Source organism: Fusarium redolens (assembly GCF_020744475.1).
Source record: "Fusarium redolens strain MPI-CAGE-AT-0023 chromosome Unknown BKA55scaffold_8, whole genome shotgun sequence".
NCBI lineage: Eukaryota > Fungi > Ascomycota > Sordariomycetes > Hypocreales > Nectriaceae > Fusarium > Fusarium redolens.
In genome coordinates, this window is record NW_025763671.1 from 1017405 (window position 1) to 1044482 (window position 27078).

At 46.7% G+C, this 27078-nt stretch overlaps 9 protein-coding genes across 9 annotated transcripts; 6 read left to right on the forward strand and 3 right to left on the reverse strand.

The window, feature by feature from the left end:
• The first annotated feature begins 764 nt into the window (after positions 1-764).
• On the forward strand, positions 765-1127 carry BKA55DRAFT_568456 (uncharacterized protein). The gene has a single exon (XM_046192825.1). It carries the CDS (start codon positions 830-832, stop codon positions 1052-1054), a length of 225 nt encoding a protein of 74 aa, XP_046049284.1. The 5' UTR covers positions 765-829; the 3' UTR covers positions 1055-1127.
• Positions 1128-3598: 2471 nt separating this feature from the next.
• On the forward strand, positions 3599-4746 carry BKA55DRAFT_368138 (EXS family-domain-containing protein). Its single transcript, XM_046185884.1, has one exon. The coding sequence runs from the start codon at positions 3853-3855 to the stop codon at positions 4549-4551; it is 699 nt and encodes a 232-aa protein (XP_046049285.1). The 5' UTR covers positions 3599-3852; the 3' UTR covers positions 4552-4746.
• Positions 4747-5552: 806 nt separating this feature from the next.
• Positions 5553-6617, forward strand: BKA55DRAFT_675822 (uncharacterized protein; the record flags this gene model as incomplete). The annotated part of the gene is made up of 2 exons (XM_046198080.1): positions 5553-6200; positions 6238-6617. Exons 1-2 carry the CDS (start codon positions 5801-5803, stop codon positions 6615-6617), a joined length of 780 nt encoding a protein of 259 aa, XP_046049286.1. The 5' UTR covers positions 5553-5800.
• A 706-nt stretch (positions 6618-7323) lies between these two features.
• BKA55DRAFT_568459 (aminopeptidase I zinc metalloprotease-domain-containing protein) lies at positions 7324-9555 on the forward strand. The gene is made up of 2 exons (XM_046192826.1): positions 7324-7861; positions 7910-9555. Exons 1-2 carry the CDS (start codon positions 7460-7462, stop codon positions 9182-9184), a joined length of 1677 nt encoding a protein of 558 aa, XP_046049287.1. The 5' UTR covers positions 7324-7459; the 3' UTR covers positions 9185-9555.
• A 315-nt stretch (positions 9556-9870) lies between these two features.
• On the reverse strand, positions 9871-11373 carry BKA55DRAFT_728069 (uncharacterized protein; the record flags this gene model as incomplete). Its single annotated transcript, XM_046201170.1, has 1 exon — positions 9871-11373. The coding sequence occupies exon 1, from the start codon at positions 11254-11256 to the stop codon at positions 9871-9873; it is 1386 nt and encodes a 461-aa protein (XP_046049288.1). The 5' UTR covers positions 11257-11373.
• A 2565-nt stretch (positions 11374-13938) lies between these two features.
• BKA55DRAFT_568462 (uncharacterized protein) lies at positions 13939-15324 on the forward strand. Its single transcript, XM_046192827.1, has 2 exons — positions 13939-14032; positions 14083-15324. Exon 2 carries the CDS (start codon positions 14166-14168, stop codon positions 14880-14882), a length of 717 nt encoding a protein of 238 aa, XP_046049289.1. The 5' UTR covers positions 13939-14032; positions 14083-14165; the 3' UTR covers positions 14883-15324.
• A 2457-nt stretch (positions 15325-17781) lies between these two features.
• BKA55DRAFT_539543 (uncharacterized protein) lies at positions 17782-18776 on the reverse strand (the record flags this gene model as incomplete). The annotated part of the gene is made up of 2 exons (XM_046190146.1): positions 17782-18352; positions 18406-18776. 2 exons carry the CDS (start codon positions 18774-18776, stop codon positions 17782-17784), a joined length of 942 nt encoding a protein of 313 aa, XP_046049290.1.
• Positions 18777-22899: 4123 nt separating this feature from the next.
• BKA55DRAFT_568468 (uncharacterized protein) lies at positions 22900-23943 on the reverse strand. Its single transcript, XM_046192828.1, has one exon. The coding sequence runs from the start codon at positions 23736-23738 to the stop codon at positions 23025-23027; it is 714 nt and encodes a 237-aa protein (XP_046049291.1). The 5' UTR covers positions 23739-23943; the 3' UTR covers positions 22900-23024.
• Positions 23944-25725: 1782 nt separating this feature from the next.
• Positions 25726-26640, forward strand: BKA55DRAFT_368234 (uncharacterized protein). The gene is made up of 2 exons (XM_046185885.1): positions 25726-26085; positions 26172-26640. Exons 1-2 carry the CDS (start codon positions 26004-26006, stop codon positions 26522-26524), a joined length of 435 nt encoding a protein of 144 aa, XP_046049292.1. The 5' UTR covers positions 25726-26003; the 3' UTR covers positions 26525-26640.
• The last annotated feature ends 438 nt before the right edge of the window (positions 26641-27078 follow it).

A 27078-nucleotide genomic window follows, 5' to 3' on the forward strand; every position in this document is an offset into this window, starting at 1 on the left:
CTCCTAGGTGATGAGGCTCAAGACGACACTTGTAACTCGCCAGTGTTGACTCCTTGATCGCTTCGTCCTAATGGAGGGCCATAACATAACTACAAATTAACTTTTCTGTCTAGTTTGGCCTTAGAGTATTTTTATTTGTTATTGACATTTATTCGTGTTGATTCTCGCCGATTCATTGTTGCACACGGGGCGGTTCCCTGGGTATTATGAGTCAACAGTAGCACAATGTGTTCAAATACTTCAGGAACATCATCTCTTCAGCCAAGGCTTATATCTGATCATTTCCTCTTTCTGATATGACCTTGCGACTAACACGTCAGCAAAACTTATGTTTCGGCTGCGTTGTCCCTGATAGATCAGAGGTCGGTAAAGTCGGATACTACACCGCCAGGAGTTTACTCGAGTATTTCTAAAACTTCACAGGACATAACAATAAGGTTTGTAAGCAAGTTGTGTTCCACGTAGCATATGCTTGAGGGAAAGAATGAGACACATATCGCAACTTTAACTCTGGCATACACTTAGCATCCTCGGTGACAGTATTAACAAAGTATACATATATCCTCGCCTCGTTGGGTCAGTCAAGGGAAGGCAGTTTTGTGACACTACAATGGCTAAATATACATCGAAATACAGTCAGATATCTTTATGTAACATGATATCCTGCATCGCCATTTGAGGTGACAAGAAATCATTTTAAGTTCAACGTTGAGATAAGGTTGGGTGCACACGTTGAACGTCGAACCCAGATACCAACGGTTGCGCCGCATATTTCTAAAATCGGATTCAATTCTTATGTGAGGTTTTCCTTCTTTCTTCTGTATTTCTTATGATCATCATTTGTTCAACAACTCGGTATCAGCCACTGGGGGCGGCCACAATTCAGTCGTTGGATCGACTTGTGAGCCAGCTGTACGGACTCCGAGTTAAAGTTTGGGTTGGCAAGATAAGGGTTGATTCAGATATCTTCAAATCTTCTCAAGACTTGAAACCCAACGCATCCTTTTTCTCAGATATCATATCATCATCTTGCACCTCAAAAACAGAAACTTAAGCGTCTTGTGTAGGGTAATTCGGCACTTAACCCATGCTTATACGGAAGACATTCCCCGTCTTGGCTAGCGGATTCGTTTCGTTTCTCTTTAGTGAGGTACCTCGTGCACTGACGTCAAGCAATTCATTCGTTCATCTGAACTCAAAGCTCTTGACCTTAGTGGTCAAATCCATTCATGATCACCCGGGAGGGGCACGCACGTTGACGGATTCGACGCGATCCAACAAATTTTCCACGAGCTTAATTAAGCCCAAGCGTTTTTACCCCTAACCTACTTAGCGACCTCCATCCAAATTCTAGATGCTGCAAGTTTCTAGTCCTCTTATTGTTGGGCTGTGAGCAGCTGTCATGAAGTTCGCCAAGGAGCTCGAGCGAGAAGCTGTGCCTGGTAAATACCTAAGAATTGTCTTGTAGATTGGATAAAAAACTAACTTTAAACGTGCAGAATGGCGCATCAAGTACCTCAACTACAAGCAAGGAAAGAAACATATCAAAGCTGTTGGTAGAGCTCTTGCTCGCGCAAATGGAACACCTCGAGGTCTTGGGCAGCTTCGCACAGGCACATTTGCTTCGCCTGCAACACCGCGACAACCATTTACTAGAGAGAACACGGCTTTAAATTCCGCGACGATTCCATCCGTGTCAGCCGTTGCGCCCCCGAGATCGATCCCCACGCCGCGAAGCAGAACCGCTGAAAACGAGTCCCTCACAGATTCGGGTGATAACCGACACTATGGAAGCTTTGTCAACACACCACCAGAGCCGTCACCTTTGGCTGGCGAGACCAAACATGCCGAATTTCAATTACCTGCGCCTGCGCTGAAAGTTCATGATCATGAGAGCGATCTCCCAGGTTCGCCTGCTACGGTCGGGCCCTCCGATGTGATGCGACGAAATAATCAGCGAATTGATCCTCGACGAACATCATCAGCCAGTGTTGTATCGACAATTGCATCGCCGGACGTAACCAACTCGACGAAGAAACCATCAGAATCGGGTGCTCAGGATTCACCTTCTCACCTCCGACGACTATTTACCCACCAATCAACAGCAAAAAGCGATCGCAGAGTTGATATCAATATGCAACACTTCGACCTGGTTAAGGAGAGGGAGCGAGATTTTTTTGACTTCCTCGATTCAGAGCTTGAAAAGGTTGAGAGTTTCTACAAGATGAAGGAAGAACAGGCTGGTCAGAGGTTGGACATTTTGAGAGTTCAGCTTCACGAGATGCGCAACCGTCGAATTCAGGAGATGGCCGATGAGCGAGCACGGGAAGAGAATCCCCAGAAAAAAGGAACTTATGATAGCGCCAATGGCAAGCTCAATGGGATCATGGAGCCTATCAAGTCCAAGATATTTCCTATCGGACCTAACACGAAGGCATTGCAAAACATGAATACGACACCTAATATCAACGGTGGTGTCGTGGGTGACGCTGAGAGAGACTACATCCGTCGCCCAACCCAGCACGAAGTGTCATACCGCACAGCAAAGCGCAAGCTCAAACTCGCCCTCCAAGAGTTTTATCGTGGGCTTGAATTGCTCAAGTCATACGCGTTGCTCAACCGCACGGCATTTCGAAAGCTCAATAAGAAATACGACAAGGCTGTCAATGCCCGACCTCCATATCGTTATCTCAACGAAAAGGTCAATCAGTCATGGTTTGTCAACAGCGATGTACTCGAGGGACACATTCGTACGGTGGAAGACCTGTATGCTCGCTATTTCGAGCGCGGTAACCACAAGCTAGCCGCTGGCAAGCTCCGCAGTCTGAACAAGAAGCCCGAAGACCAGTCAATCGGCATGTTCCAGAATGGTCTGCTCATTGGCACTGGTGCTGTGTTCGCGATTCAGGGCCTTATTTACGGAGCACAACTGTTGTACGATGACGATGACGAAGTACGCGTGCGGACGAGCTATCTCATGCAGATCTATGGAGGCTATTTCCTCATGCTCTATCTGTTCTCGCTTTTTTGCATTGACTGTTTAATCTGGAACCAGAACAAAGTCAACTACCCCTTCATCTTTGAATTCGACCAGCGGCATCATCTAGACTGGAGAGAGCTGGCTCAATTTCCAAGTTTCTTCTTCTTGGTATTGGGCCTCTTCATGTGGGTGAACTTTAGTAGATATGGCGACCCGGACATGTACATCTACTATCCGGTTATTCTTATATTCTTTACTCTTGTTATTCTGTTCTTTCCTGCCCCTACATTATTCTATAAAAGCCGGCGCTGGTTTGCATATTCTCATGTAAGCCCTCCCCTAGTCGTTGTTGAAACCTGCTGACATGATCCAGTGGCGTTTACTCTTGGCTGGACTCTACCCAGTCGAGTTCCGTGATTTCTTTCTCGGAGATATTTACTGTTCACTTACATATGCTACTGCAGTAAGTGCAAATAATCAAGACCGACAACGAGGAATTACTAACAATGCCAGAACATTGAACTATTCTTCTGTTTGTATGCCAACTACTGGCAGAATCCGGTGCAGTGCAATTCTAGTCACTCACGGGCCCTTGGATTCTTGACTGCTCTTCCACCCATTTGGCGATTCTTGCAATGTCTTCGTCGATATAAAGATACACGTAATGTCTTTCCTCATTTAGTCAACGGTGGCAAGTACACGGCAACTATAATTGCTGCTGTGATGCTGTCTCTGTACCGTATACATGATTCCAACATGCATCTTGCTTTATTCATTACCTTTTCGACCATCAACAGTATCTATTGCTGTAAGTTGCTTGGCTCACTATTTGCAAACACTTCTGACAATAATTAGCTTTTTGGGATCTTTTTATGGATTTCTCTCTTCTTCAACCTAATTCGCGGCACTGGTGTCTTCGAGATATCCTTGCTCTTAAGCGTCGATGGCTATACTACTTCATCATGGTGATAGACCCTATCCTTCGATTTGCCTGGATCTTCTATGCCATTTTCACCCATAATACCCAGCACTCCACCATCGTCTCCTTCATGGTCGCCTTCATGGAAGTCACCCGTCGAGGCATGTGGACTCTCTTCCGCGTTGAGAACGAACACTGCGGAAACGTCTCTCAGTACAAGGCCTCCCGCGACGTACCCCTCCCTTATAGAATCGAGCCCCTCATCGCTCGTGCCAGTATGGACAGCACCGTCGCCAGCCACCAACCCGTCGACACTGCAGGTGTTACCTCGCTCGAAACACCCTCCCGCCACGGCACAGCCGAATCCACCGCTGTCTCAGCTGGTCAAGCAGAAGAAGGCTTGTCTCGACGCAGAACAGGAGGAGTGGCGCCCCCACCACCGCCAAAACGCACATTCTCACGTATGCTTGCCGAAGCGCACAAGCAGGACTTTGAGAAGAAGCGTCGCCCTCTCGAACAGACCAATGAGGATCCTGCTACTGAGCTGGGACAATCAGACGATGAAGATGATGCCGATGAGGCTGTTAGTCTGCTGGAGATGTCGGAGACTGAAGATTTAGCACGAGCGTCTTCGAGTTCGAGATATCGTTGATGTGGTTCTGGGCTGGTGTTCGATAGATTGGTTGCATACATGGTAAATTGTTCAGCATAGCTAGTTTAGATACCCCCATACATATGCTAGACACATTCACATATACATATCTTGTTTCAGTTACATTCTTTTGGAAATGGATTTTTTTGTATTGCTTTAGCTTTGGAGAAGCCACTTGAGATTGTGTGTTTTACCCCTGAGATCATCTGATAAGCGGATGTCAGGAAAACCCATACCAATATTATGCCGATAATCTCAACCATGGCAGTCTCTAGGCTGTTAAGGACTCGTTGGTTTCCCACTTTAACTTACATAGGGAACTTATTGTGTGGTTTGACCCCAGTTGCCTGGCTTGTGCATTGCAACGTCTCACAGACTGAAGGATAAGTTATGCTTGGGGTAGCAAGGCCATTAAATATTGAACGGCCAGATTCAAAGCACCTGTTGCATGTATGTAAGACTTTTGTCTTGAAGGTTCGATATCAACGCGATAATGTAATGCATTTATCATCATTGACGGTGTATATCACAACTAAACAGTCTATCTTGATATCAGTCGTATGTTATAAGTTGAAGCGAAGGCTAGCCAGGGACTGATTGATAGCGTATTAACCATCCATCTAATACTTACGCATGCTACGCCCTGGGTTATTTATTGTACGGGCAAGCCGACGCCAAAACATAGTTATCATGTAAATGATAATTATAGTAGAAGACAGCTCACATAAGATTAGTAACTTGAGTAAACCACATCTGAGTATATATACGAAAATGTATGGTCACAACGCTTTTTCTTTGGCTTCATATCCTCAAGACCTTGCCCCTGCCCAATTTTGATGACAATGGAATCTTGAAAAGGCAACAGAGCACTAAGAAAAGAAAACCCAAGGTCAGTTATTACCTGGGTAGTCTGTATCAGATACGTTACCTACGCTTCACGTCAGCAATGAGCCTTCCGAGAGTCAACAGACAGCACCTGATCCTGGCACTTACCCTACCTTGTAAACAGTAGAATGAAGGTGAGGCTTTGAGGCTTGTTCTTCAAGGCAATAGTATTCAGTAGAGGGGAAGACCTTTAGAAATAGAGTCTACCATCAAAGCCCATCTTGCATCTCCCGATATTTTCAACCATCCGCCCCTGTGAGATTTATGCCGTTCCCCTCTTTTAGCATTGCTAACATGATCACAGAATAATTCTGAGAAGACAAAACTAGTTTATAGTCCGCGTATAATTGAAAGAAAAGGCAGAATGGCTCATCGAAGCATCGAGATGGCTGCTACTCCCATCAAGGGCGTCGAGCTAGAAGACTTCCAGGGAGACTCCAGCACCACAATGCCTCGCGCTCCCGATGCAGTTATCACGCATTTCTGCCATCTAACATATCTAGAAAGGCACGGACTAAGAGACCTGCATATTGCCTGGCTCAAGGTTTCCCACAACACCACAGACCTTCCCAGCCTTTGCCCAATTACGCAGTCTCAACGCGAGTCCTTCTTCTTCAGTATCTTCTCTGACTGTGAATCTTCCAAACCTCTCTACAATCCAGAACTCACATTGGATCTCTCCACAGATGGAAAGATTGAAGTTGGCGTATGGAGCCAAGATCTCCCAGTCTCGCGCGAGGAACGCAAACGTGCCCTGGAGAATGGTGAGCGGGAACCGATCCGCCAACACACAATAGCCAGGCAGGCTGATCAAAAAGTGTTTATGCGTCCTTCAACGTATAAGGATGACAAAGACAACCGTGATCGAATTCCTATATATGGACGCTGATGACGAGCTTGGTGATCCAGAGTACGTAAATTTCGAGCCGCCCGGCTCGACTCGTGTAGATGCCTACACGCGAAGTATTAAGGATTATGACACGAGCAAGGCTTCCCCGGTTCATACATTTAATCTCGAGGCCATCATTCTTACTGCTCGCAAACGAATCGTCAAACATGCCAAAGCCGGCGTTATGAAAGGTCGACTGCCCACAGATACAGGCCACAGAGTCCCTGGGCGATTTGGTACAGATCCGATCTGGCCCAAAATCGAGAGTGGTGACGCCTGTTGGGGGACATGATGCGCTTGCATCAGCAACAGCTTGCCCTGCGCCAGAAGTAATCATATCTTGAAAAGGGGTTGTCATGGGCTGGCCGATTTGTGACTATTATCTGACTTCTTGATTCTATGTCAATTTTGGTCTGGAATATGCTCCTCCTATGTCCACTGCCAAAGTTTGATCTGAAACTCCCAGAGCGGAGATTAATCACTACGATGGCGCAACCCCATAAGACCAATGCTGCTGGTACGCCATTTCTTCTGCTTGTGTGGTGATTATGATACTGAATGTGATAGATTGTATCGCGCGATGCTGGCAACTCATGTTTTGAGTTCTGCGATGATCAGGGTGTTCGATGCTGGCTCACCGTCTATCTGTCATCGAGGGTCAATATGAAAATCGATAGCTACATTACATGTATTGCTGTATGCTTTTGCTAAGGGTGCCGCCTTGGTGCATTGCTTCAGTGTTGTCATCGATTCTGACGGAATGAAGGGAGAGGGTTAATTGTTTCTGCCGTGAACAATGAATAAATACAGTGTTGAGAGAAGTACCTGTTCATGACTGTTGAAGGTCCTCCCAATGAAAATTAATAAACTAGGTGCCTTACCTGAAGGAAAGGTCTGTATTTCGGTTGTCCTTATCTCAACACATGACATAGGTTACGCAGGTCACGTAGCGCTCTTATCTTATCGCACTGACCAGGTGATTGCTCCGTGGCCGTTGTCATAGCTCAACCTCACAACATCCATTACAACCAACCAAGCTTCGATAAATTATTACCTGTCACCGAGTCCACCTTTCGACCTTTGACAACAAGTCTCATTTCATCCTCCAGCTTGCGCATAGCTTCATCACCTAAAATGACTCAGGTTACACCTGCAATGCTGAGCGCCCGCGCTTCGTCACTCTCGTTGCGACAACAAGCGCTATCGTCGTCAGCTACGCTCAACAACAATGCGACTGCGCCCCAAAAGACCGAGCCCAAGCAAAGTTCCAAGAACTTCATCATATCAGATATGAAGGGCCGCGACACAAAAGATAACCGTGTATGCGCATCTTGTATTACCAAGCTTGCGCCTGATGAAGTCGGCCAGGTCAACTGGCACCTTGAGGCCGGTCAGGCCTGTAAACTGTGCCAGGTTGAGAAGATGGAGCCTGAATGTTTTACCAAGCCTTTCTGCGACTTTCTCCGGGAGAACCCTACGATTTTTCACACCGTCGATTACTTTGAGAACAAGCTCAAGGAGCTTGGATATGAGCAAGTAAGATAAGATACTTGTCATGACAGCGGCGTTACTAACCGAAGCAAGCTCTCCCCTCGTGATAACTGGTCGGGCAAGATTCAGCCTGGTGGAAAGTACTGGGTCACTCGGAATGGGAGCTCTCTTATCGCTTTCAAAGTTGGTAAAGCGTATAAGCCTGGAAATGGTGTTGCTATGATCGGTGGTCACATTGACGCTCTCGCCGCGAAGCTCAAGCCCGTTAGCACAAAGCCTGTCAAGGCCGGATACATTCAACTGGGAGCTGCACCCTATGCTGGAGCCCTCAATGCAACCTGGTGGGACCGGGACCTCAGCATTGGTGGACGAGTTATCCTCGATGACAAAGAAACCGGGAAGAAGACCGTAAAGCTCGTGAAGCTGGACTGGCCCATCGCCCGAATTCCCACTCTTGCGCCTCATTTCGGAGTCGGCATGATGGGAAACAACAATGCCGAAACTCAAGCCGTTCCTATTATCGGCCTGGAGAGTTCGCAGCGTGCGTCTACCGAGGCTCTTGGACCTGCTGGCTCTTTCGTCAACACACAACCCCCACGACTTGTTGAACTCATTGCCAAGGAACTCAACATCCAATCTTATAGTTCGATTGTCAACTGGGAACTCGAGCTTTATGATTCCCAGCCCGCTCAGACTGGTGGGCTGGATCGGGAATTCATCTTCGCGGGTCGCATTGACGATAAGTTGTGTTCCTGGGCAGCCCTCTATGGATTATTGGCATCTACCGACGACAGCGAAAAGGGAGGAATCTCCCTTGTTGCTTTGTTTGACGACGAAGAGATCGGGAGCCTTCTGAGACAAGGTGCGCGTGGTAACTTTCTCCCCACAGTCGTAGAGAGAACTATCGAGGCCCTCAATCCCGAAACATATGGGCCAGGACTTCAAGGACAAACATGGTCTGCAAGCTTCCTCGCGTCTGCCGATGTCACACATGCCGGAAACCCCAACTTCCTCGAGAAATACCTTCCTGAGCATGTTCCGGAGCTCAATGTTGGTGTTGCTATAACCTACGACTCCAACGCCCATATGACCACGGATAGCGTTTCCGCTGCTATTATGGAGCGGGTGGGTGAGCTTGGTGGATGCCGAACACAGAGATTCCAAATTCGAAGTGACTCTCGAAGCGGTGGAACCATTGGCCCGGCACTGTCTAGCATGATTGGTGTCCGAGCTGCAGATGTTGGTCTTCCACAGCTCAGCATGCACTCCATCCGTGCCACTACTGGTGCATTGGATCCCGGCCTGGGTGTCAAGTTCTTCAAGAGTTTCCTTGACAACTGGGAGAAGATTGATGCTGAGTGGCACTAGGGGTGGAGGTAAAGGCGTTTGATATTTGGTTCAGGGGCTTTATTTTCGATACCTGTTTGGATATTATGGTTGTAGAGATTGGCGATTTTAGACTAGAACTGTACACGAGATAGATGGATTGAGGACAATAAGGACTTTCGATCAATTCCCCTTTGAACCTACATGACACAAAGAAGAAGTGAGCTTGCGATAATTGGAAACTGTGTGTTCTTGGGGCACCAATTTGCATGGCCTGACAAAAGACCTTGATGTAATCATGTCGATTGAACAAAATTTCACGGTTCCGAAGCTGCATTAGCTTCGTGGATATTCAATTCTTTCACAATAGGTTGAGGCCAGGGGCCAGCCGATCAGGGTCTATTATTGGCTTGGCAACTCCTACATGGCTAGTACATCAATCCATTATCGACATCAGAACTCCCAGCACCTGTCACTTCCATTGCCAATTATACCTCGCAGCAACTAATCCTTGATATTTATTGAGCATGAACACGCCCTACACGAGCAACCCTTATATGATGGTAACGGTTAACTTAAAAAGACGTTAGTAACAAGTCAAAGACATAGTCCAGTGAAGAATGACTTGCCATTGGGATCTATCGTGAATACACCTCCGTTTTAATTCTTTCGATCCTTATAACCCACCTTGGGTCGTAGGGCCTCAAGGTCAGCGACAGCACAGTTCTTCAAATGCTGATTCTTAAAGTGTTCAAGTTCGGAGCCCGACACTCAACCCCAAGCTGGACGGGAGCTCCACCACCTGCAATCGCCCACTTCTGAACTCGTCGTCGAGCAGACTCAATGATGAGCTGAAGATTGTGTCCGCAGACTCTGTTCTTCTCATATGTGTCGTAGTGAGTCAAGACATTGTGCTTGGCTTGAATATCGCTGAGACCGACGAGAAGCTTTACGTGCTGAGTACAGACACGAGTTCCGCTTTTGTCTTTGTAAAGCCAGTTAATGCCCTCTGCGTCGAGATCGAGTGACAGATAGATTGGAATAGTGTTGCACTTGCGAGCCTTGGAGCTTCGGCGTCCATTTTCTGGTTGGTTGCTGGAGGCATCGATGGAGTAGTAGCCGACCTGGATGTGAATGTCTGACTTGCTACGCGCAGGCAGAGATTGAGTTTCGGAAACTGGCATTTTGGAATTCCAGTTTTTGAAGAGAGTACTCCAGAAGAGCTTGTAGGTTTCATCGGCTGAGAGATAGACATCCCCCTTCCGCTGGACGTACTCGTACAGCTTGATGAGATCGTGTAACCACATCTTCTCTTTAATGATGAGCTGGTTGTGTTCGGAAACACACGCGTCTGCATCTCGGGATTCAACTACATCCTGATCTTCCAGGAGGTTCTTAAAACCGACTTCATGACAAATTGGATGTGGTGAGGCTGCTGGAGCAATCTGCTGAGCGGGATGTCCAAGTTGCTGAGGCTGCTGCATGGCCAAGGCATTTCCAACTTCAGCGGGGTTGAGAGAAATACCTTGGGCAGACTGATGCTGAGGTGGTGGGCGGCCTCGCTGACCTTGAAGCGCAGCATACTGGTTCGGATGAGCCTGGAGTTGTGAGCCCTGCTGGAAGTTTTGCTGAGACAGATAGGGGTTCCCGAACTGTTGATTGAAGTGGAACGCCGACTGAGAGGGAAATTGCTGTCCCATCTGAGGGTATTGCTGTTGACCAACATGAGACGGATACTGGAAAGTATGCTGAGAGGGATGCCCATATACATGCTGAGCGAGGTTCGTATTGTTGGGCTGCTGGTGGAAGGGATTCTGCTGCTGAAAGGAGAAACCAGCAGTTGACTGCATGTTAGTCTGATCGGTAACGAGATTCTGGCCATTCTGCTGTTGGCTGGGAATGTGGGTGACGAGTTCATCGACATGTTCAATGAGTTCGAAAGGAGCTGGAGGATATTGAGCCTCATCTTGAGACTGAGGAACCTGAAAAGCTTGAGTATTCTGATGAGTTGTAGTTACTTGTTGAGCATGAGCAGCTTGAATATTGAGGACTTGGGGTCCTGTAGTCGAAGCTGTCGCCTCGGGGCTATCGCTCGAGGAGACGTTGGAAGACATGCTGACGATACTGCAGTCTGAATGTTTGAGTGACGAAGGAAGACTGATGAAGAACAAAACAAAAGAGAAAATGAATGAATTAATGCAGGAAAATGATTACCGAAGCAACCATCAGTGTCTGTTCTCGTGTGTGTCATGGCCCACATTGGTAGTGCCATGGTGTGTTCGAATATCAGAACAGTCAAGTTGACACTGGCAGTGGCAGTGACTTCTCGATCCCATTACATCCATATTTAGCAGTGGCTCTTAGGACCTTGTAGTCACTCGTAAGGAAAAGGTTACCAATTCCTTCATCCTCTTCCTTCACCAGCATCAATCCTTGACTCCTTTCTACCATCTACCAAATAATAAGTTGCTTTACTCAAGAACCATCAACACATAACCACCAGCCCTTTAAGCTCCCTCTGCATCCCAATATGCCCTACTACACAACAGACTATCTGCATTATTGGGGTGATGACTGGGTTGCCCGCTGGTCAGAAAGCCACTGGGCTTTGGAAAACATAGCAAGGTGCAACTTGAAATACATCAAGATTTATGCAAACTGGTACGTTTATGCTGGGCTGTTTAAATCTCGACCATATAATCCTACCTATACTACGACCAAGGACGTCAGATAACATACAAATACTGCATGATGCAGACCAAAAGTTGCGGTTGGTCTTGTATACTGCGCAATCACACTTGAGAAGCATTTCTCAATCTAGATGAGGAATACAAATACGGTCAGAGCTCATAAATTTGACTGGACTTGCAGATAAGCCACCCTCAACTCTCAATGGGACTCGGTACTGTCAACTTTGGACAAGTTTCTACTCACCGAATTCCTTAGGCATGTCTATGCTGACCTTTTAGTAGCTGGTTCTCCAAAGTGCCTCTAGTTTTGGACATCCACGGCAGAAAAAACTGTGAAAACCTCCCTCGTCAGCCCCTGAGCCGCCAGTAGGCCTTTGAGGAGTACTACTGCAGAAATTACACCTAGATGCCACAGGCCTCTACGGCTGTGACAATGAGTACAAAGTCGAGGCCAGTGAATAAGTGGTTGCATTGGCGCCACGATGTTGGGGATCATCGATCTAATCGATTATGTCGATTACTTGGAAGAAGAGAAACATGAAGCCAGGGCTCGAGTCGCTACCCATCGTCGCCGCCGAGTACGAATTATTGCGGAAGAGGTAAGAACTTCCTTGTGTTGAAGTCTTGAAAGAACTATCTAACCAGTGCCAACCTTAGCAGGACGCCTCGACTAAGCAATGAATGGTATCGGAGTGTGGGACTTTAGGATAGGAGTGTCGGCATGTACCATACCTAGGAAGAGCCTAATTTGTATAAGTTATGACAATGTCATGCCTCCACATGATCCTAAGTCCAGTAAGAGTTATACACATCTTGGGATAAATGCAATACCTCCCTTCATTATTCAAACTTCGTAGGACTAATCCTTAGAAAACTGCTGTATAAGAACGCTAGAAGATTATTATCGGCTTTAAATGACCGTCAGGCTGCAGTCATCACACCAGTATAACTGAAAGATGGCCATTGAAGAGAAATAGTGGCTAAGAGGAAGGCATGCGTGCCCTTCTTGCAGTCCTTCTCTTTCTAGACCTCCGGATTCCATTGCATTTGCGCCTTGTGGAGTCAGGGGTGACTAGGTGTCTACCTTGTTCCGTCATCTTCTGACTTGTGCTTGGGGGAGGGTGGAAGGCTGTTGATCAGGCTTTCGCCTGACAGACACTTGGCTCATCTCCATCTTTGGAGGTTTGGGACGCTCAACGAGCCTTAACGGGCCCTTAGTGTCAAAGGACGGACTCGATGTACTGGCACCGCGTCTCGATGGCCAGTGGCCCATTGCCCTTTTTTACCTCCCTCAGTGGAGTGAGTCAAGGACTGGGAGGTATATCCAGACGATGCTTACCACGCACCGCGAATCTTGAGGAAGAAGAAGAAGAAGCGGGTTTTCCCATCCTGTGAACGCTGCAACATTGGCTTTCAGGAGGGCGTCTCACTGTCGTTCGTCATCTGCTGCATCCTTGCGTTCCATTTCTCTGGTAATATACGTTGCACAATAGAATGGAAGAATGTAACTAACCTGGGTGGGACGGTATTGCGATTACACTCCCCATGGAAGGGCAAAGCGCTGGCAGTGATGATAAATTTACAAGGGCGTTACGATCGTAATGTCGATCTCAATGGCAATGTGATGAAAAGAGCGAGGAGCACAAGAGTTGAGAACTCTCTTAGTTCAATCAGGGCAAATTGATGGCTGCATGAAATATCACAGCTATGTACCTAATTGACCATACTTCTTTGCCATACACTACCAAGCTCGATACGTTTGCAATTAAGCTGAAGCAGCACGTTCTTGTTGAAAAAGGGGTAAAAAACGGTGACCATATAACGTCTACGATAAGAAAATATGAGAAACACACCGAGAGAAGTTGTAAGTACTTGATTTTATGTCCAAATTCTAACGCAGTCACTTAAAAAAAAAAGGCCTGTCTAAGAACCTACGGATTAAGAGCTTGCACTGCTGAGGTGTCGAGTTAAGGTGAGTTGGCGAAGCTGGCAGTGCCAGTCACTGACGCGATCTATAGCCATGACACCCCATCAACATCTTCGGAAAGAGCGAGCAAAAATATCAGTGCGGGGTCCCCCTTCACTGCGCGTCTAATCAGTATGAAACTTCGACCTCACACCTCGTTCCCTCTTCTTCTTTTCACATTATCTCCTATTCCGAGTGCCGAACGAAACCATCAACACTGTCAATGGCTTTAGTGTAAGTTCGACTTTGAGTATTCGCTTTTTGCATTAACTAACCCCCAAAAGCCCACCACATATCGCCACTGCCCATCGAACCATGGGTGAACAGGGCCCTCCGAGGTTAATTTTGGAGGAGGAAATTCTCAACGATGACAAGGTCGTCAAATCAAGAGCTCCTGGCACGGTCCTACGAAATCATCGACAGCTTACCAAGGAAGACAAAAGTCGCCCGAGAATATGCCTGGGTTCTTGTTCATCAGCAAGGACGAACTGGAGCAAGTTCCAAACAGCTGATCAGGAAGTACTATAATGCGATCTTTAATATGTGGTCCACCACCCACAGACATAACGAAACTCCGGGGACACCCAACAGATCTTCCATTTCAAAAGGCATCCAAGTTGGGACTCTGAAACAGAACTACCAAGCTCTTGGCAGAGGGGAGAGACCTGAGGCCCGAAACGCTGGCGAGCCTGTCGTTCTTAGGTTTTCCATGAACAAAGAGGCCAGGTGCATGGAATGGAATCTTGAAGACCAAGACGGAATTCGAGTCAAAAGCTCAAATGTCAGCTACAACATGGGCGCTGTTCAAATGCGAATAAATGCCACTCGAAATTACGACAATCTCGAGCGGCAACGAGTCAGCTCCTACAACCTAGAGCAGATCGTCTGCGCTACTCGTCGCCTTCTCGTGAGTTGGGCCCAGGACGGAAGTGAATGCGACCGCACCATCGTTGGGAAGACACACATTTTGCAGCTCACAGTTGCTTCCGACTACGCTCGCTCAATGGCCTCCCTATTCACCGAGGTGATTGAAGGTCTCGACGATGGCAATCAAGAGAAAACTGAGGACTCGGATTCGGATTAAGTTATTCGTCAATCTACGCGACCCTTCATCTACATCTCAGTGTTCCTTAGTACTTTCGTTCTTGTCTCATCATCGAGCTACCATGGTTGTCGACACACTGGTTCGTCTTGTGAATTGAAAGCTATGTCAATTGTCTTTACATTTCTGCAACACAAGAGTTCTTAACTGCCTTAAGGGCAGTGATCAGGTCAGAATATACAGTCATTCGTCTACGGTACTTCTGTTTCCACAACGTTACTGTAAGTTGTGGTTCTTCCAGAATAGAGCTCTGATCAATCAGCTGACATGTATCAGACGCGATACACAATGCCTAAAAACAAACAATGAGATATTACTGAGTTTCGGAGGACAAATATTGCAGCACATGAGGCAACAGGCCCGTCCATATTTGGGGTCTCGCAATCCGACTAGTTAGACAGGAAAAATACAAACTGTGTCATCCCAGTACGTTTCAGTCTTATACCTAAATAAACTTAACACACAACGTGTTGAAGTTTTACTGAAAGTTATGAATGTACCTATATGTCTTCGTTGTTTTAATGTTACCCTGAATCTACTGCCAAGTTGAAGCACGGCTGGCACTTGCCAATGCTCATTGCCCCTGAACATGCCCCTATAGCCTTGACGTGCGACGGATCGCACATGTGAACTCAGCTACTGCCGTTTTCATATATGGAGAGCTCCCTTGCCGATCCAGTGTTGAGTTGTCTCTGTGAATAACAATATTTATTCATGACTGACACTAATGCCGTCAATAAGTAAACAAGGAGTTGAGTCAATACACAGAATCATAAGAAAATCGCCAAATCCTCCTGAAAGCTTACCGTTGATTTCCGACGGTCAGTTGTTTCGGTGTTTATTATTCCCAGTCAACGACAGACTCAGAAAGACAGCCTCGTCTCTCGGCCTTTGCAGAATCTTCACACGGCCAAGCTTTCAACAGCTACTGAGCCAAAACGTGAGATATTATGAGAGCTTATCGATATGAGCCCCTTTTTATTCCAGAATAATGTCCATCGACCTTAACAGCACGCGAGAAGCCTTGAGAGAGCCGCGGACTTGGACTGTGGCAGCTACTCGATACGTATCGTTTTATGCTCAGAGGTTCATGTTGTCCTTTTCATATACCCAATTTGATTCGATCTCAAGCCTCGGAAATTTTCTAATCACAACTCCACGAGCCATAAAAATATGAGCCCATGCTAGCCCTTCCAGTAACGCGCCAAGACAATTTGATTTCAGAAATGTGCTAACAGCCGAATGAAACACAAGCCTCTGAAGGAATTAGTGGTGTGGTCTACTCTGTCTTGCTTTTATGTTGGTTGATATATCTCCCCATTCTAAGGAATATAAGTCAACACTCAACCACTTTTGTCTAGAACAAGGCGAAACATACTGCTTACGAAGAGCTTTTTCACGACCATGGAGGTGCTCTCGCATGTTTTTGGCTTTAGAAGCAGCTTTGGTAATTCCTCTGCGGGCCAGACCCATCTTGGCCTTCACTCGCTGCCCGTAGTCCTTGATGGGCTTCTTAATATCCTGTGAAAACCGTGACGATCCTGGAGATTGCTCTGATTTGGAAGGACTGAAAGATCTTGAAGGCCACAACGGCCACGTCCATGAAGACCGTGAAGATCCACTCATTGTGCCAAGAGAGGATTTTGCGTAAAGTAGATGGTGTTACGATGAAGGGGTTGTGAGTGTAGTAAAGACCGTCACCGTGAGGAGTGAAGGGAAATGCGTTACTGAAGAGTGAAAAATAAATGTTCCGAGTCAAGGAGAGACCGACTCCTTATGTACGTGTCTTCAGTATGGGAAATATAGTCAGGCCACAGAAAGATCGCCGTGAAATGTTTACCAACTTTGATTCTATTTACTGTCCGTTATACCTTAAGCGCCTTATGATACTCCCAATGGAAGGCTTCTGTTGCTTTCCACTTAATGAACCCAAGTTATGATTCGCCCAGCAACTAACCTAATGCCGGCAACGATTGGTAAATGTTGCGTTGTTAGGAAAGCTAGGGCTTGTTTTCACGCTGCTATCAGAAATTAAACCTCGTAACAAAGTTCAGCACGCGTTTCATGCGGCATCCCTTCTTACAAGACCCCACGTCTGGTTATTGGACAACAGTATCTTTCAGTGATGAGATGAGGAGAGGCCCGGAGCATAGTTCACCAAACAGGTAGACTCTCTGGTCAGCGCCATCTCCGACAAGCTGGGCTTCTTGGAGAGTTAGTGCTGGATCATCCGGGAGGATGGATGAACGCTTCACGACCAGTACTACTGAGCTAAATGAATGAAACGACGACGAGCCGCGTTAGATGATGCTTAATGTTGGTTATTATTGACTATAGTACCGAGAGGAGAGGCCCCAAGCGTTAAACCACGACAATATCGAAACTCATACTGTATCAACGATTATCCTCCTCTCACGTTCGATAAAGTGGCCCTGAATAACCTATTCCCCAGTTAATCACACCAAGATACTGTTGAATGTGACCACCTGCGCAGATTGTGTAGACGAACAGATATGCCACTTGTAAAGGAAGTTAGTGATGCATTAACCTTCAAGCAACGAATATAGGAGTAACCTATGTCGGATGGTAAGGTTAACTTGACGCCTACCCTTAATGCAACCATATGGTTCATTTTCTCATTGGATAACTTCTTCCAGTTTTTGCCCAGATAGCAATGTCACTTGGTCAAAATACAACGCCTCTCCACCTCTTACCCGCCATTAGCTTCTCCTCTTCGAACCCTTTCTTCTCGTTGCGCCCTTGTCAAACTGTAGGTTTGTTTCTATTCTTCTCAAAGTGCCGCATTAGCTTTTTTCATTTCATGTTGACTCTTGCGTTTCTGCCTGTCGGCTTGTTTTTGTTCTCCCGTCCTTGCTGCCCCTCATGCCTTGCTCGTTATGCGTGATGCCTCCTTTCTGGCCTCTTTCTGCTCCTCTGAAACCTTGGCGATCCATCTCTTTCGGGATTCTTTCTTTTGATTTGCGTAGGCTTTTTTCTCGTCCTCTGCCATTGCTGCCATACGCTTTTGGTGGTTTTCATGTTGCTGTTGTCGTCTCTTGTCCACTTTCATTGCTTCGGTATGCTCATTGCGGGCTTCTTCTCTCTTCTCTCGCATCTGTAGTTGCCGCCTCGGCGCATATTTGGCATGGTCTCTCTTTCGGTTTAATTTCTGTTTCTTTTCGTAGGCCGCTCTCTCGTCGTCTTCCATTGCTTCAATATGCCTCTTGAGGCATTCTGTTGTTTCACGGATGCGTTTTTGCTTTTCCTCCTGCGTCAAGTCCTCGTACTTCCGGTGAGGGCGAGGGGCACGGCGTACTGCAACGGGGACTGCACGAGATAGAAAGAGTTCAATAGTATCTGGGACATTTTCCTTGATCCATGGGGATATGGTAGCTGTGTCATGATTAAGAAGTTGACCAACAAACTGATCTATAACGGGGAAGGTATCCTCACTGAGTATTTCATGTTTCAGTGCCGATGGAACCTTTGCCAGTTAACTGCATACAACAGGATAGGTGTTGCGTGTGACGCCATGTTAACATGGCCAACATCCTTGGGATTTGACAGAAAGAGCTCTGTGAATCGGCTGTTGGTAGTGGTTGTCTTGCAGTATATCGAAGCAAGGTTGTTGTATTTTCCTGGAGTGGGTATGAGAGAAACGTCAAAGACTCTTCTCACCGACAACGACTTCGACTTTCGGCAATAAAGCATAAGTGGTTCCAGGAGACTACCTGAGTCTCTTGGAGAGGCTGACTGGGGACCGAGTCCATTGGCCAGGGTAGGCAAAGCAGGACCAAGTGACTTCTCGAGCAGGACCTCAGCGTTGGCTTTGACGACGTCTGCATAGAAACGGCGGAACAACATTCGGAGTGCCATGGGATTCGATGCAAGGTACCAAGCAAACTTGGGTCAAACTGGATAATGTCATCCACGCCGCCTCCGTGGCAAGCGACAGATTTGGAAAATGCCAATGTGCATTTGACATCTATGTTGAAAACGCGAGTAGCGATCGGAAGCTCAATAGCAGTATAGAGGCCAAGCACAGTTTGCTCGTCACCGGGACTGACAGCTGGGCAGCCTCGGTCATCTTTATTGCGACGACATTGCTTTCGAAGGTCAATCTTGATCACTCCGAAACCTAGTGGCCCAATGCCTGTTTAAACGATTAGATGGCAGTTTGCCATGTTAATAGTGAGCTTACAGTTTCAGTCCGGTGACGAACTCGTCAGTAAAACAAGTCTCTCCCGACTCAGTTGTGAGCGTCTTTTCTCGTAGAGGGCAGAGCATCAGAATGACAGCAACTTGCTTCCCTTGGTTCTTTTGGAATGTATCGATCAAAGGCCAGATCCATTGACATTCCGGGGGGCATCTATGTTCAAAGGCGGCAAGGAAGCCATCGAGTTCGATCATAGAGCGAGGCCTCGAGAAACAACTGGCAATCTGAACCAATTCGAAGATGCCAGTTACCGACTTGAACTCGTCGTCGAGAATAGTTGACTCAGACCAAGAACTGCGCCTTTGGTCATCGACAAGCTCGGTAGATGTATTTCGCAATTCTATAGGAAGTTGGGTGTTTGGTTAGATTGGGGGATATTTCGAATGTTATGCTGCTGTGTTTTGCGCAGAAGATTGATCCCGCATATGCTGACAGGGCTGCAGGATCCCTGAAACAGGTGATAGGGGAGTGCCGACCTTGCCTATCACACCCAGATGAGGACTCACATAGGGCGTGGAAGGAGGGTTGATTTGAGAAAATCCTGGGTCAAGGTAAGGGTATGCCTGTATCTCATGCAAGAAAGGCTCCAGTAAATGTTCGAAAAAGCTGTGATTAGTGTTCACTGTCCTGGATATTGGTCCTGCTACTGTCTCTATTTTCAGTGCTCCAAATGTCTAAGCAAGGAGCCCGAGGAGGATTGGCGTGAAAATAGTTGGTGTCTTGTGGATTGTAGAGCATGAGATCATTGAAATCTCGGGAATATGAGAGACTGTACTGTTAACGGTCCTGGATATTAGCCCCGCTGCTGGCAATATTTTGAGTGTCCCAAACATCCAAGGAAGGAAGGAGTCCGAGGAGGATTGGCCTGGGAACAATAGGCATCTTGTGGGTTATGAAGTATGGGGCCAATCACATCGTGGGGATAAATCCGGTGAGAACAATATGAAAATTTTCTATACTTGCGAGGCATACCATCTAGAGATTTGATGTCATTGCTACTTGGGAGAATGAATGAAATTGCGTGCGCCGTTTAGGGACGATGATGACCCCTTGGGCGTGCCTGATCCTTAAACATTCACTTACAAACATCTCAATCACAACAACAGCGGTATGTCTATCAGCTCGCAACTGCATATTACAAAGCTAACATCATCAGATGCCAGAGTTTTCAGCCGAGTACCTTGGCTAGGGGAGGCAAGAAAACTTAACAGGTCTATCCTAAGTGACAAAAAGACTTAGGTAAATTTAACATAAATTTAGTGTAGATTTAGTGGACCTTAGACTAGGTATTTTTGGCACCTAACCTCAAGGTCAGAAGTTTTCTTGCTCCCTGAGGGCCACCCTCCTGTTGATCTCCCTTGAGTTGGGCCTTCATATCTTTATACCAGAGACCGAGGAGGTTCATCACCTTAAAGCAGGCAGGTTTCTGTTCAAAGGCTTATTGAACGAGATAGTACTTCTCGAGGTCAAACAGTGTTACATTTGGGTGAGAAAACCAGTCGAGACCAAGACGAGCTAGGACGTCTTTCTCCAGGTTTGAATCTCATTTAATGAAATCGATGTTGCGCTCAATGTTATTGGCCCTCTCGTTCGCAGTGCGTTCCCGAGACTTCATAAGGGTGTTTTCGAATAGGCGTTGCAAGGTTGAGGCGAGTTCATGGGAAAATATGTACTGGGAAGTTCTAAACAGGCAAATTTCGATCTAACTGGGTGGCTTGAGGACTGAGAGGGTCAATGGTATACTCATAGTCGTCCTCATCGCGAATGCGAGCCCGGCGATAAACATCGATATCAGGAAGCGACCCCTTCACCAGGCCCGGGTGCTCTCTCCAATTTGGTGTTGGGCCAGGAGGAGGCTCGGTATTCTCCTTTTCTTTTGACCATGTTGATACTACAATAGAGCACAACGACTTGAGGAGGAGCCAAGAGTGGATGTGATATTGAGTGATGAACAGGTCAACTAAGTCTAAGAGTGTTAGTGAATACCAATGGATATGAGCGAGGCGGGGAACGAACCAAAAGCATGCAATGATTAGTTTAGTTGTAGGAAGCCTCGCAACAGGAGCTCGATGGGAAATATGGCGTGATGAGAAAAGAAAGGCTGAAGAGACTAAAGATTTGAGACTCAAGAAGCGCCTGCGAAGAAATGTAAAAGAGCACTGTGAATCGAAGGTTGATGAATGCAGTTTATGGCACGTGACAGCAGTCTGTCAGCAGTTATGAGTTAACGGGAGATTCAATGGCTGAATGCAGCCACATGCACTTGCCGCCGCAACACCTTTGGGTCTCTTTCCTGATAATTTGAGCCCGCTATAACAGGTGTCACCTTGTGCCTCAAGGCAAGCCGGAGCAAGTATGTTCTGTGCCAAAAGCTTTCTTGTGTCAAGAGTTGCTATAGTGATATATACGGAAGCAAGATGCTATGTGATATCAGGAAACGCCTTATATAGAAGAATAATGACGGATCATACTTGAAGCAAGTCGAGTTTCTTAAGAAAACATACAACTCGTTTGATATTCAACTACCATTACATAACTAAGGTAGTGTGGTTCGATCAGACGTAACTTCGGAATAAGATTACCACAACGATGTTAGGAGTGATGAAGGTCGGAAAGAAAAGTCTGGAGAACTTTTCTTATATTTGTACTTATTCTAAAGCTTCTGTAACAGAATGTCTGTATCCCAAATTTATGCCCAATATGTTACAAATCTGTTGTTGTCCTCCACGTTTGCCGGATTTGAAAGCAAAAATATCACAGTTTGCAGCAAGAGAACAATCATTCTAGCCTAAATATTTGATCCGCGAGACGACTCCCTATCTTTGTCTTTCTCTTATATCTTTGGATGAGTCAATTCTTTTGCAAACGTGTGTGTTTTCGTAAAGAGTCCGTAAATAACGGTGCCATCTCTTGACGGTAGCCTGTCTTATCCTTAACCTTTGGGAAACCCCTTTTCGACCCAAAAGGCAACTTTCATGTATTCAACAAATTTGATAAGTTACTTCCATGGGAGATTCTTTTCTTCATCTCAGCACGAGCTCGGTTTTCGGTGTTTGTGCGGTGCATGTCAATGTTCTTTGAGACATGCAATTCAATAACTTCGCTTCTAAACTTTTATCCAACTTTTCGTTTCGCCCCCTTTTTCCAGTACACTCTTAACAAGCAACATAGACCGAATAGACTTCCGTGGCATCTCCATTATGCGTGGCCGTTACATAGCCGTTGAGTGTCAGTACAAGCCCAAACCTCCACCCCAATAGAAACAAGTACAGCTTTGCCATCAGTCTCAGGGATACAGCACATCTGATTTAATCTGCCGAAGACAAGCCTATTCTTGTTTCCAGCTGAAGCCACAAACTTGGTTAATGATGATCTAACTTGACAAACAGGGACAAACATCGTTCACGAGTGGCAAAACAACTGACTCAAGACAACGTCCCTCTTCCGTTTTGGTACATGAAGCTTATCTTTTGGTCCAAAGATGAGCCGCTAACGGATAAACAATGGCTTTGTGGAGTTTGAGTTTATGTGCCTGCAGCACCTAATGATAGACTCTTACGGGGACAATCCACTTCCCAATCGTCTCCCGCGATTGCCGGGAAAAGCAGTTGTCATGGTTTCACAGGTAGTCTTTGTTCTTGTGTGGCCTCGGATTACCCAGCTGCTTGGCAAGTTTAGATCCAGTTGTGCGTGAGGTTGTGATACCCACATATGCCTCACCGCTGATGTCTTGTCAGGAAGTGATTTCACAATACAGTCACAATCAAAGGGAAAATACAGGTATGAAGATAACTGTTATACATTATTAAGGCTATTAATGCCAATCCTAGTAATACTGGCTGTTCAAAACAATCATTACCCATTCATCATCATTAATTCCATCTCATTGTTGACCAAGCTATCTCAAATTACGGGCTGTACTTCTCCCACTGGATCTTGGAAACATCCTTGTAGCACTTGGACTCAAGAGCGTACTTATGGCTGGAGTACGATCCCTTAGGAAGAGACTCCAACTCGGCACACTGGGGCACAAGGCGGATGGGAGCACAACCCTTGGGGATGTTGCGCTGGATCTTGTTGTTCTTGTCGATGGTAAGGTGTGCCTGCTCAATGACGATGAAGTGCTTGCCCTGGTAGTATTCCAAGCTCTTGTTACACGCCACAAAAGTCTCGGGCAACAGATAGGTGTAGGGGTCCTCGGGTTGGTTCAACTGAACACCGGGGGTGCCGGGCTCGAAGTTGAGAGTGGCACCAAAAAGGTTCTTATTCTTCTTGTCGGCCACGAGAGCGATGCCGTTGGGAGTCAAAGGAGTGCCACCGTCACTGATGACAGTAGCCTCGCCGTTTTGGCGCTCCTCCTTGGTACCATTTTGGTAGAAGATACGGCCGTCCTTCTCGATGACTCCGACGAGGGCGAGGCCGGCTCCGGTGTGGATGCTGGTGAGCTCGGTGTTGTGGATGGGAGGATCAAAGTCCTTGGAGTGGTCTGTGACGTTGACGACGAGCTTGAAGCCCTTTGATGTCGACCGTGAAGGGTATTGAGGGTTCACGTTGATGTGAGGCTGGACCGGTGAGGCCGCTGCAAGGCCGAGAAGGCTGAGGAAGAAGGTTGATGTGAGCATGGTTGTTGTGTAGAGTTTTGATGCAGGGAAAGGTAAAAATTGAGAAGGGAGGATGGGAAGAGGATGACAAGAATCAAGTAAATGTCTTGTCTATGGTGTTTGTAGTCTTTGAAATGAATTGATGATACGAGTAAACCAAGAAAAAAAGGGCGAAAGTCGAGTCTTAAATCGTCCGTACTGGTTCTCAGCTCAGCCGATGTAACGATGAAGTTTCCGTCCATCCCAGCTGGGCCGGCCGATCAGAAGTGGCTGGCTAGGATCGTGAGGTGGAGACTCGCGGGTCCTCAGTGGGTATTGAGCCCATCACTGGTCAGAGTGGATTCCGCTCCAGTGGATCGCAAGGTGTTTAGCGGATGGCTAGAGGGATCGCCGGTGCGGGGAGTCCCCTGTGGCCCGCTGCACGGCCAAGTCGGGGCCTTTAATACGAGGGGTTCTGCCGCGACTATTTCGTCATTGGATGGGTGTTTCTCTCCGGCCGATACTGCCAATCATCAATGGACAAGAGGCAAGTGCCATTCACGATGTTGAGGCAGATAGCATATAAAAACATTGTTATAATAACACTGATTACACAATCTCAAACACACCCAAGTAAGCAAATGAATATCGTCATGAAAAGGTCCAATTCTTCTGACGTCAAGAAATTAAGATGCTCAATCCTCGTTTCGAAACATGAGGGGATCCCAGTCCAACTATTGAAGATCCGATATCCATAATTAGCTTTCCCTTTTTTTTATCTTTCAAGCCATTCTTTCGTCACATGCTACGATATTCATTGGTTTTTTTCTCGCCGACAAAACCCAAATCTGTGGATCTACCACTAACGATTAGTTGGCTAACGTACATGCACAGGCGAGACCGATGCCAAGGAATAGGATACGATGGTCTTTGTTTGACAGGACGGAGGCTGGCCTCAGCCTCGTGTTACGCGAAATGGCGGTCCTCATGGACATTCCGTTTTGTTATACGTTGAGCTCCATCGCGTGGCATTGCACTTACAGGGGTTGAGGCTCACTAGTCCATTGTCTGTCAACGTTTATGACGTTTCTGCTCAAGGTCTCAACAGATCTTTACGAGATGGCGGTTTCATATCCCTTGAAATGATATCACCAGGGTCTCTTTGTAAGTGTCACTGCGATGATCTTTCGTGTCTTTGATCGTGAATTATATCATAAATGTGGTTCATATCTCGCCTACGCGTGGCCCCTTCATTTGAGATCACTGACATTCCTCTAGAATAGCATCATGAGAATCGGAGTTTTCGGACGGGCATTTTGTTCCACGTAAACTCAATTTCGATATCCTATCATGCAACTAATGGAAGCATAACGTTACTTGGCGGCGGCTTAGACGTGAAAACACCATCATGATCATATGATGCTAGTCAGTGCAAACCTCTCATGATTTGAAATGGGGTTTGGTTAGTCAATGTCTATTCTGGATAACCGTCTCCTCAATTCCTCCTAGCCTAGGAACCGGACTCGCTCATGGCTTCAACGGTGTGGTTTGGTTGTGGAGAATGTCTTCAGTCTAGACCTGGACGAGTTGACGACTTTCTCCATTTGTATTCCACTTGTTATAGTTTAGGCAGTTACTTTACCCCAAGCTGTGGCTTGATGACATCCGTGAGGTGCATTGCAACGTCTATGCGTTAGGTTGAGAGATAAAGCGTTATTTGTCTTGGTGTTAATGCGGTGAGGTAACCAGAAGTTCTATTCTCTTATCGAGGCTGATATCGTGAAAAACAGAGCCTCAGTTGGAGGCGGGTAAGACTGACAGGTGTTGGTTGCAACTTATTACACTTCGCCAGGCACAAGTTTAGTTTTTTTACTATCACCTCCAATAAGAAACCGTTGGAACTCTCAAGACAGATAGTCAAAGCACACCATTAAACCCATTGAGTTCACTCCAAGACATCCTCTCCTCAGCCCGTGCCATCTCAGTCAAAGTTCCCGCTGGCCCCGACCTCTATGTATGCAACCACATTCATGACCAGCCAATAAGATAAGGTAGGCCTCCCCTAGCAGGCATTTTTACACTTCCGACCAACAAACATGGCCAACCAAATGCCAATAACATGATTTCTGCCCTCGAATTGAGGGGTCGAGGGACAATCATTGGAACTTGCCGTTCCAAGAGGTTGCGAGAAAGCCCTATTCAAAGTGACATAGAGAAAACAACAACAGAATATAAAATGGCACGGTTCCTCTCAGGGTTTCTCTGTGCATGCGCCCTCTTTCCAATCGCATTCGCAACGTCTAGTTCATGGGTGATACTAAATCACTTCCCCAGATTCAGGACGAGCCTACGGAATTAAGTTTCGTAGGCTCGGACAATTCGCTCAGCCGTAAGTTAAAAAGTGTCAAGCTCGAGTCATTATCTTGGGGATACTCCACCGGCCGCTGTACTGACGTTGCACCGCCTTGTATCTAGTGTCTCCAACAGACTTCGAGGCCTTGTCCACAGTGACATACTCTCAAGATGTGGATCAGAGCCTCATGGGCCCATGGCCGCAGCATGCCGTTTCTCTTGGCCCTTTGATGGGTCAAGAGGACATTCTTGGCTTGACGATGGACTCCGTGCCCTCAGCCGTGGACGAGTTCTCCGATTTTGATTTCGCAGCGCCGATTATCGGGATGGATTCGCATCTCAGTGACATTGAAACAGTCCAATTCGACTTTTCTTCTTCACCTGTATCTCTTCTCGATCTTCCTGAATCCGCATATGAGGTGCATCCAGGGTATGTATCGCTCTCTGGCTCACTAGACCCCACATCCACTCTGTAGAGTGCGGGTTCTGTGTACAGCCAGTCGAACGATACAATCCTTGATGCATTCTCTCCTGTGGTTTTAGGAAGTGACAGAACTCAGATACAATCTTTCGATCTCATCTCTTCAGATATCAGTTCTCCTCCTGCTGAGACCTCGACAGATAACAGTTCATGTTCAGAAACAAGCAGCAAGGAAAGGTTCGAAGAAGATGCCGTAACTCGTTTGAAAAGTAACGAGTTTGCAAGAAATGGAATATATTTCTGCAATTGGCCCAAATGCGATAAATCCTTCGATGAGAATCGCAAGCGGAAGTGAGTCTTACAAACTCCTGATTCGATATACCCAGGTTACTAACGAGAACTTAGCAATCATCTTCGAACTCATACCAGACCTGTCCACTGTTCCTGGCCTGGCTGTGACTATACAGATGCTTGGCAGAAGGACATGCGTCGCCACTACAAGACCCATCGCTCCAGGAAGACCTTCCAATGTTTGTTATGCAATGAGTGGTTTACCCGGAAGTGCAACTTGAGTAGACATGAGCGGGAGGCACATCGTGGAAAGAAGAG

Bases quoted from the DNA above. Each gene is read 5' to 3' on its own strand.
- BKA55DRAFT_568462 (XM_046192827.1), top strand. From the start codon at position 14,166: ATGACAAGGTCGTCAAATCAAGAGCTCCTGGCACGGTCCTACGAAATC.
- BKA55DRAFT_368138 (XM_046185884.1), top strand. From the start codon at position 3,853: ATGGATTTCTCTCTTCTTCAACCTAATTCGCGGCACTGGTGTCTTCGA.
- BKA55DRAFT_368234 (XM_046185885.1), top strand. From the start codon at position 26,004: ATGGGTGATACTAAATCACTTCCCCAGATTCAGGACGAGCCTACGGAA. The intron at 26,086-26,171 runs GTAAGTTAAAAA...CCTTGTATCTAG, and splicing joins CTCGGACAATTCGCTCAGCC to TGTCTCCAACAGACTTCGAG.
- BKA55DRAFT_568456 (XM_046192825.1), top strand. From the start codon at position 830: ATGATCATCATTTGTTCAACAACTCGGTATCAGCCACTGGGGGCGGCC.
- BKA55DRAFT_568468 (XM_046192828.1), bottom strand. From the start codon at position 23,738: ATGCTCACATCAACCTTCTTCCTCAGCCTTCTCGGCCTTGCAGCGGCC.
- BKA55DRAFT_568459 (XM_046192826.1), top strand. From the start codon at position 7,460: ATGACTCAGGTTACACCTGCAATGCTGAGCGCCCGCGCTTCGTCACTC. The intron at 7,862-7,909 runs GTAAGATAAGAT...AACCGAAGCAAG, and splicing joins AGGAGCTTGGATATGAGCAA to CTCTCCCCTCGTGATAACTG.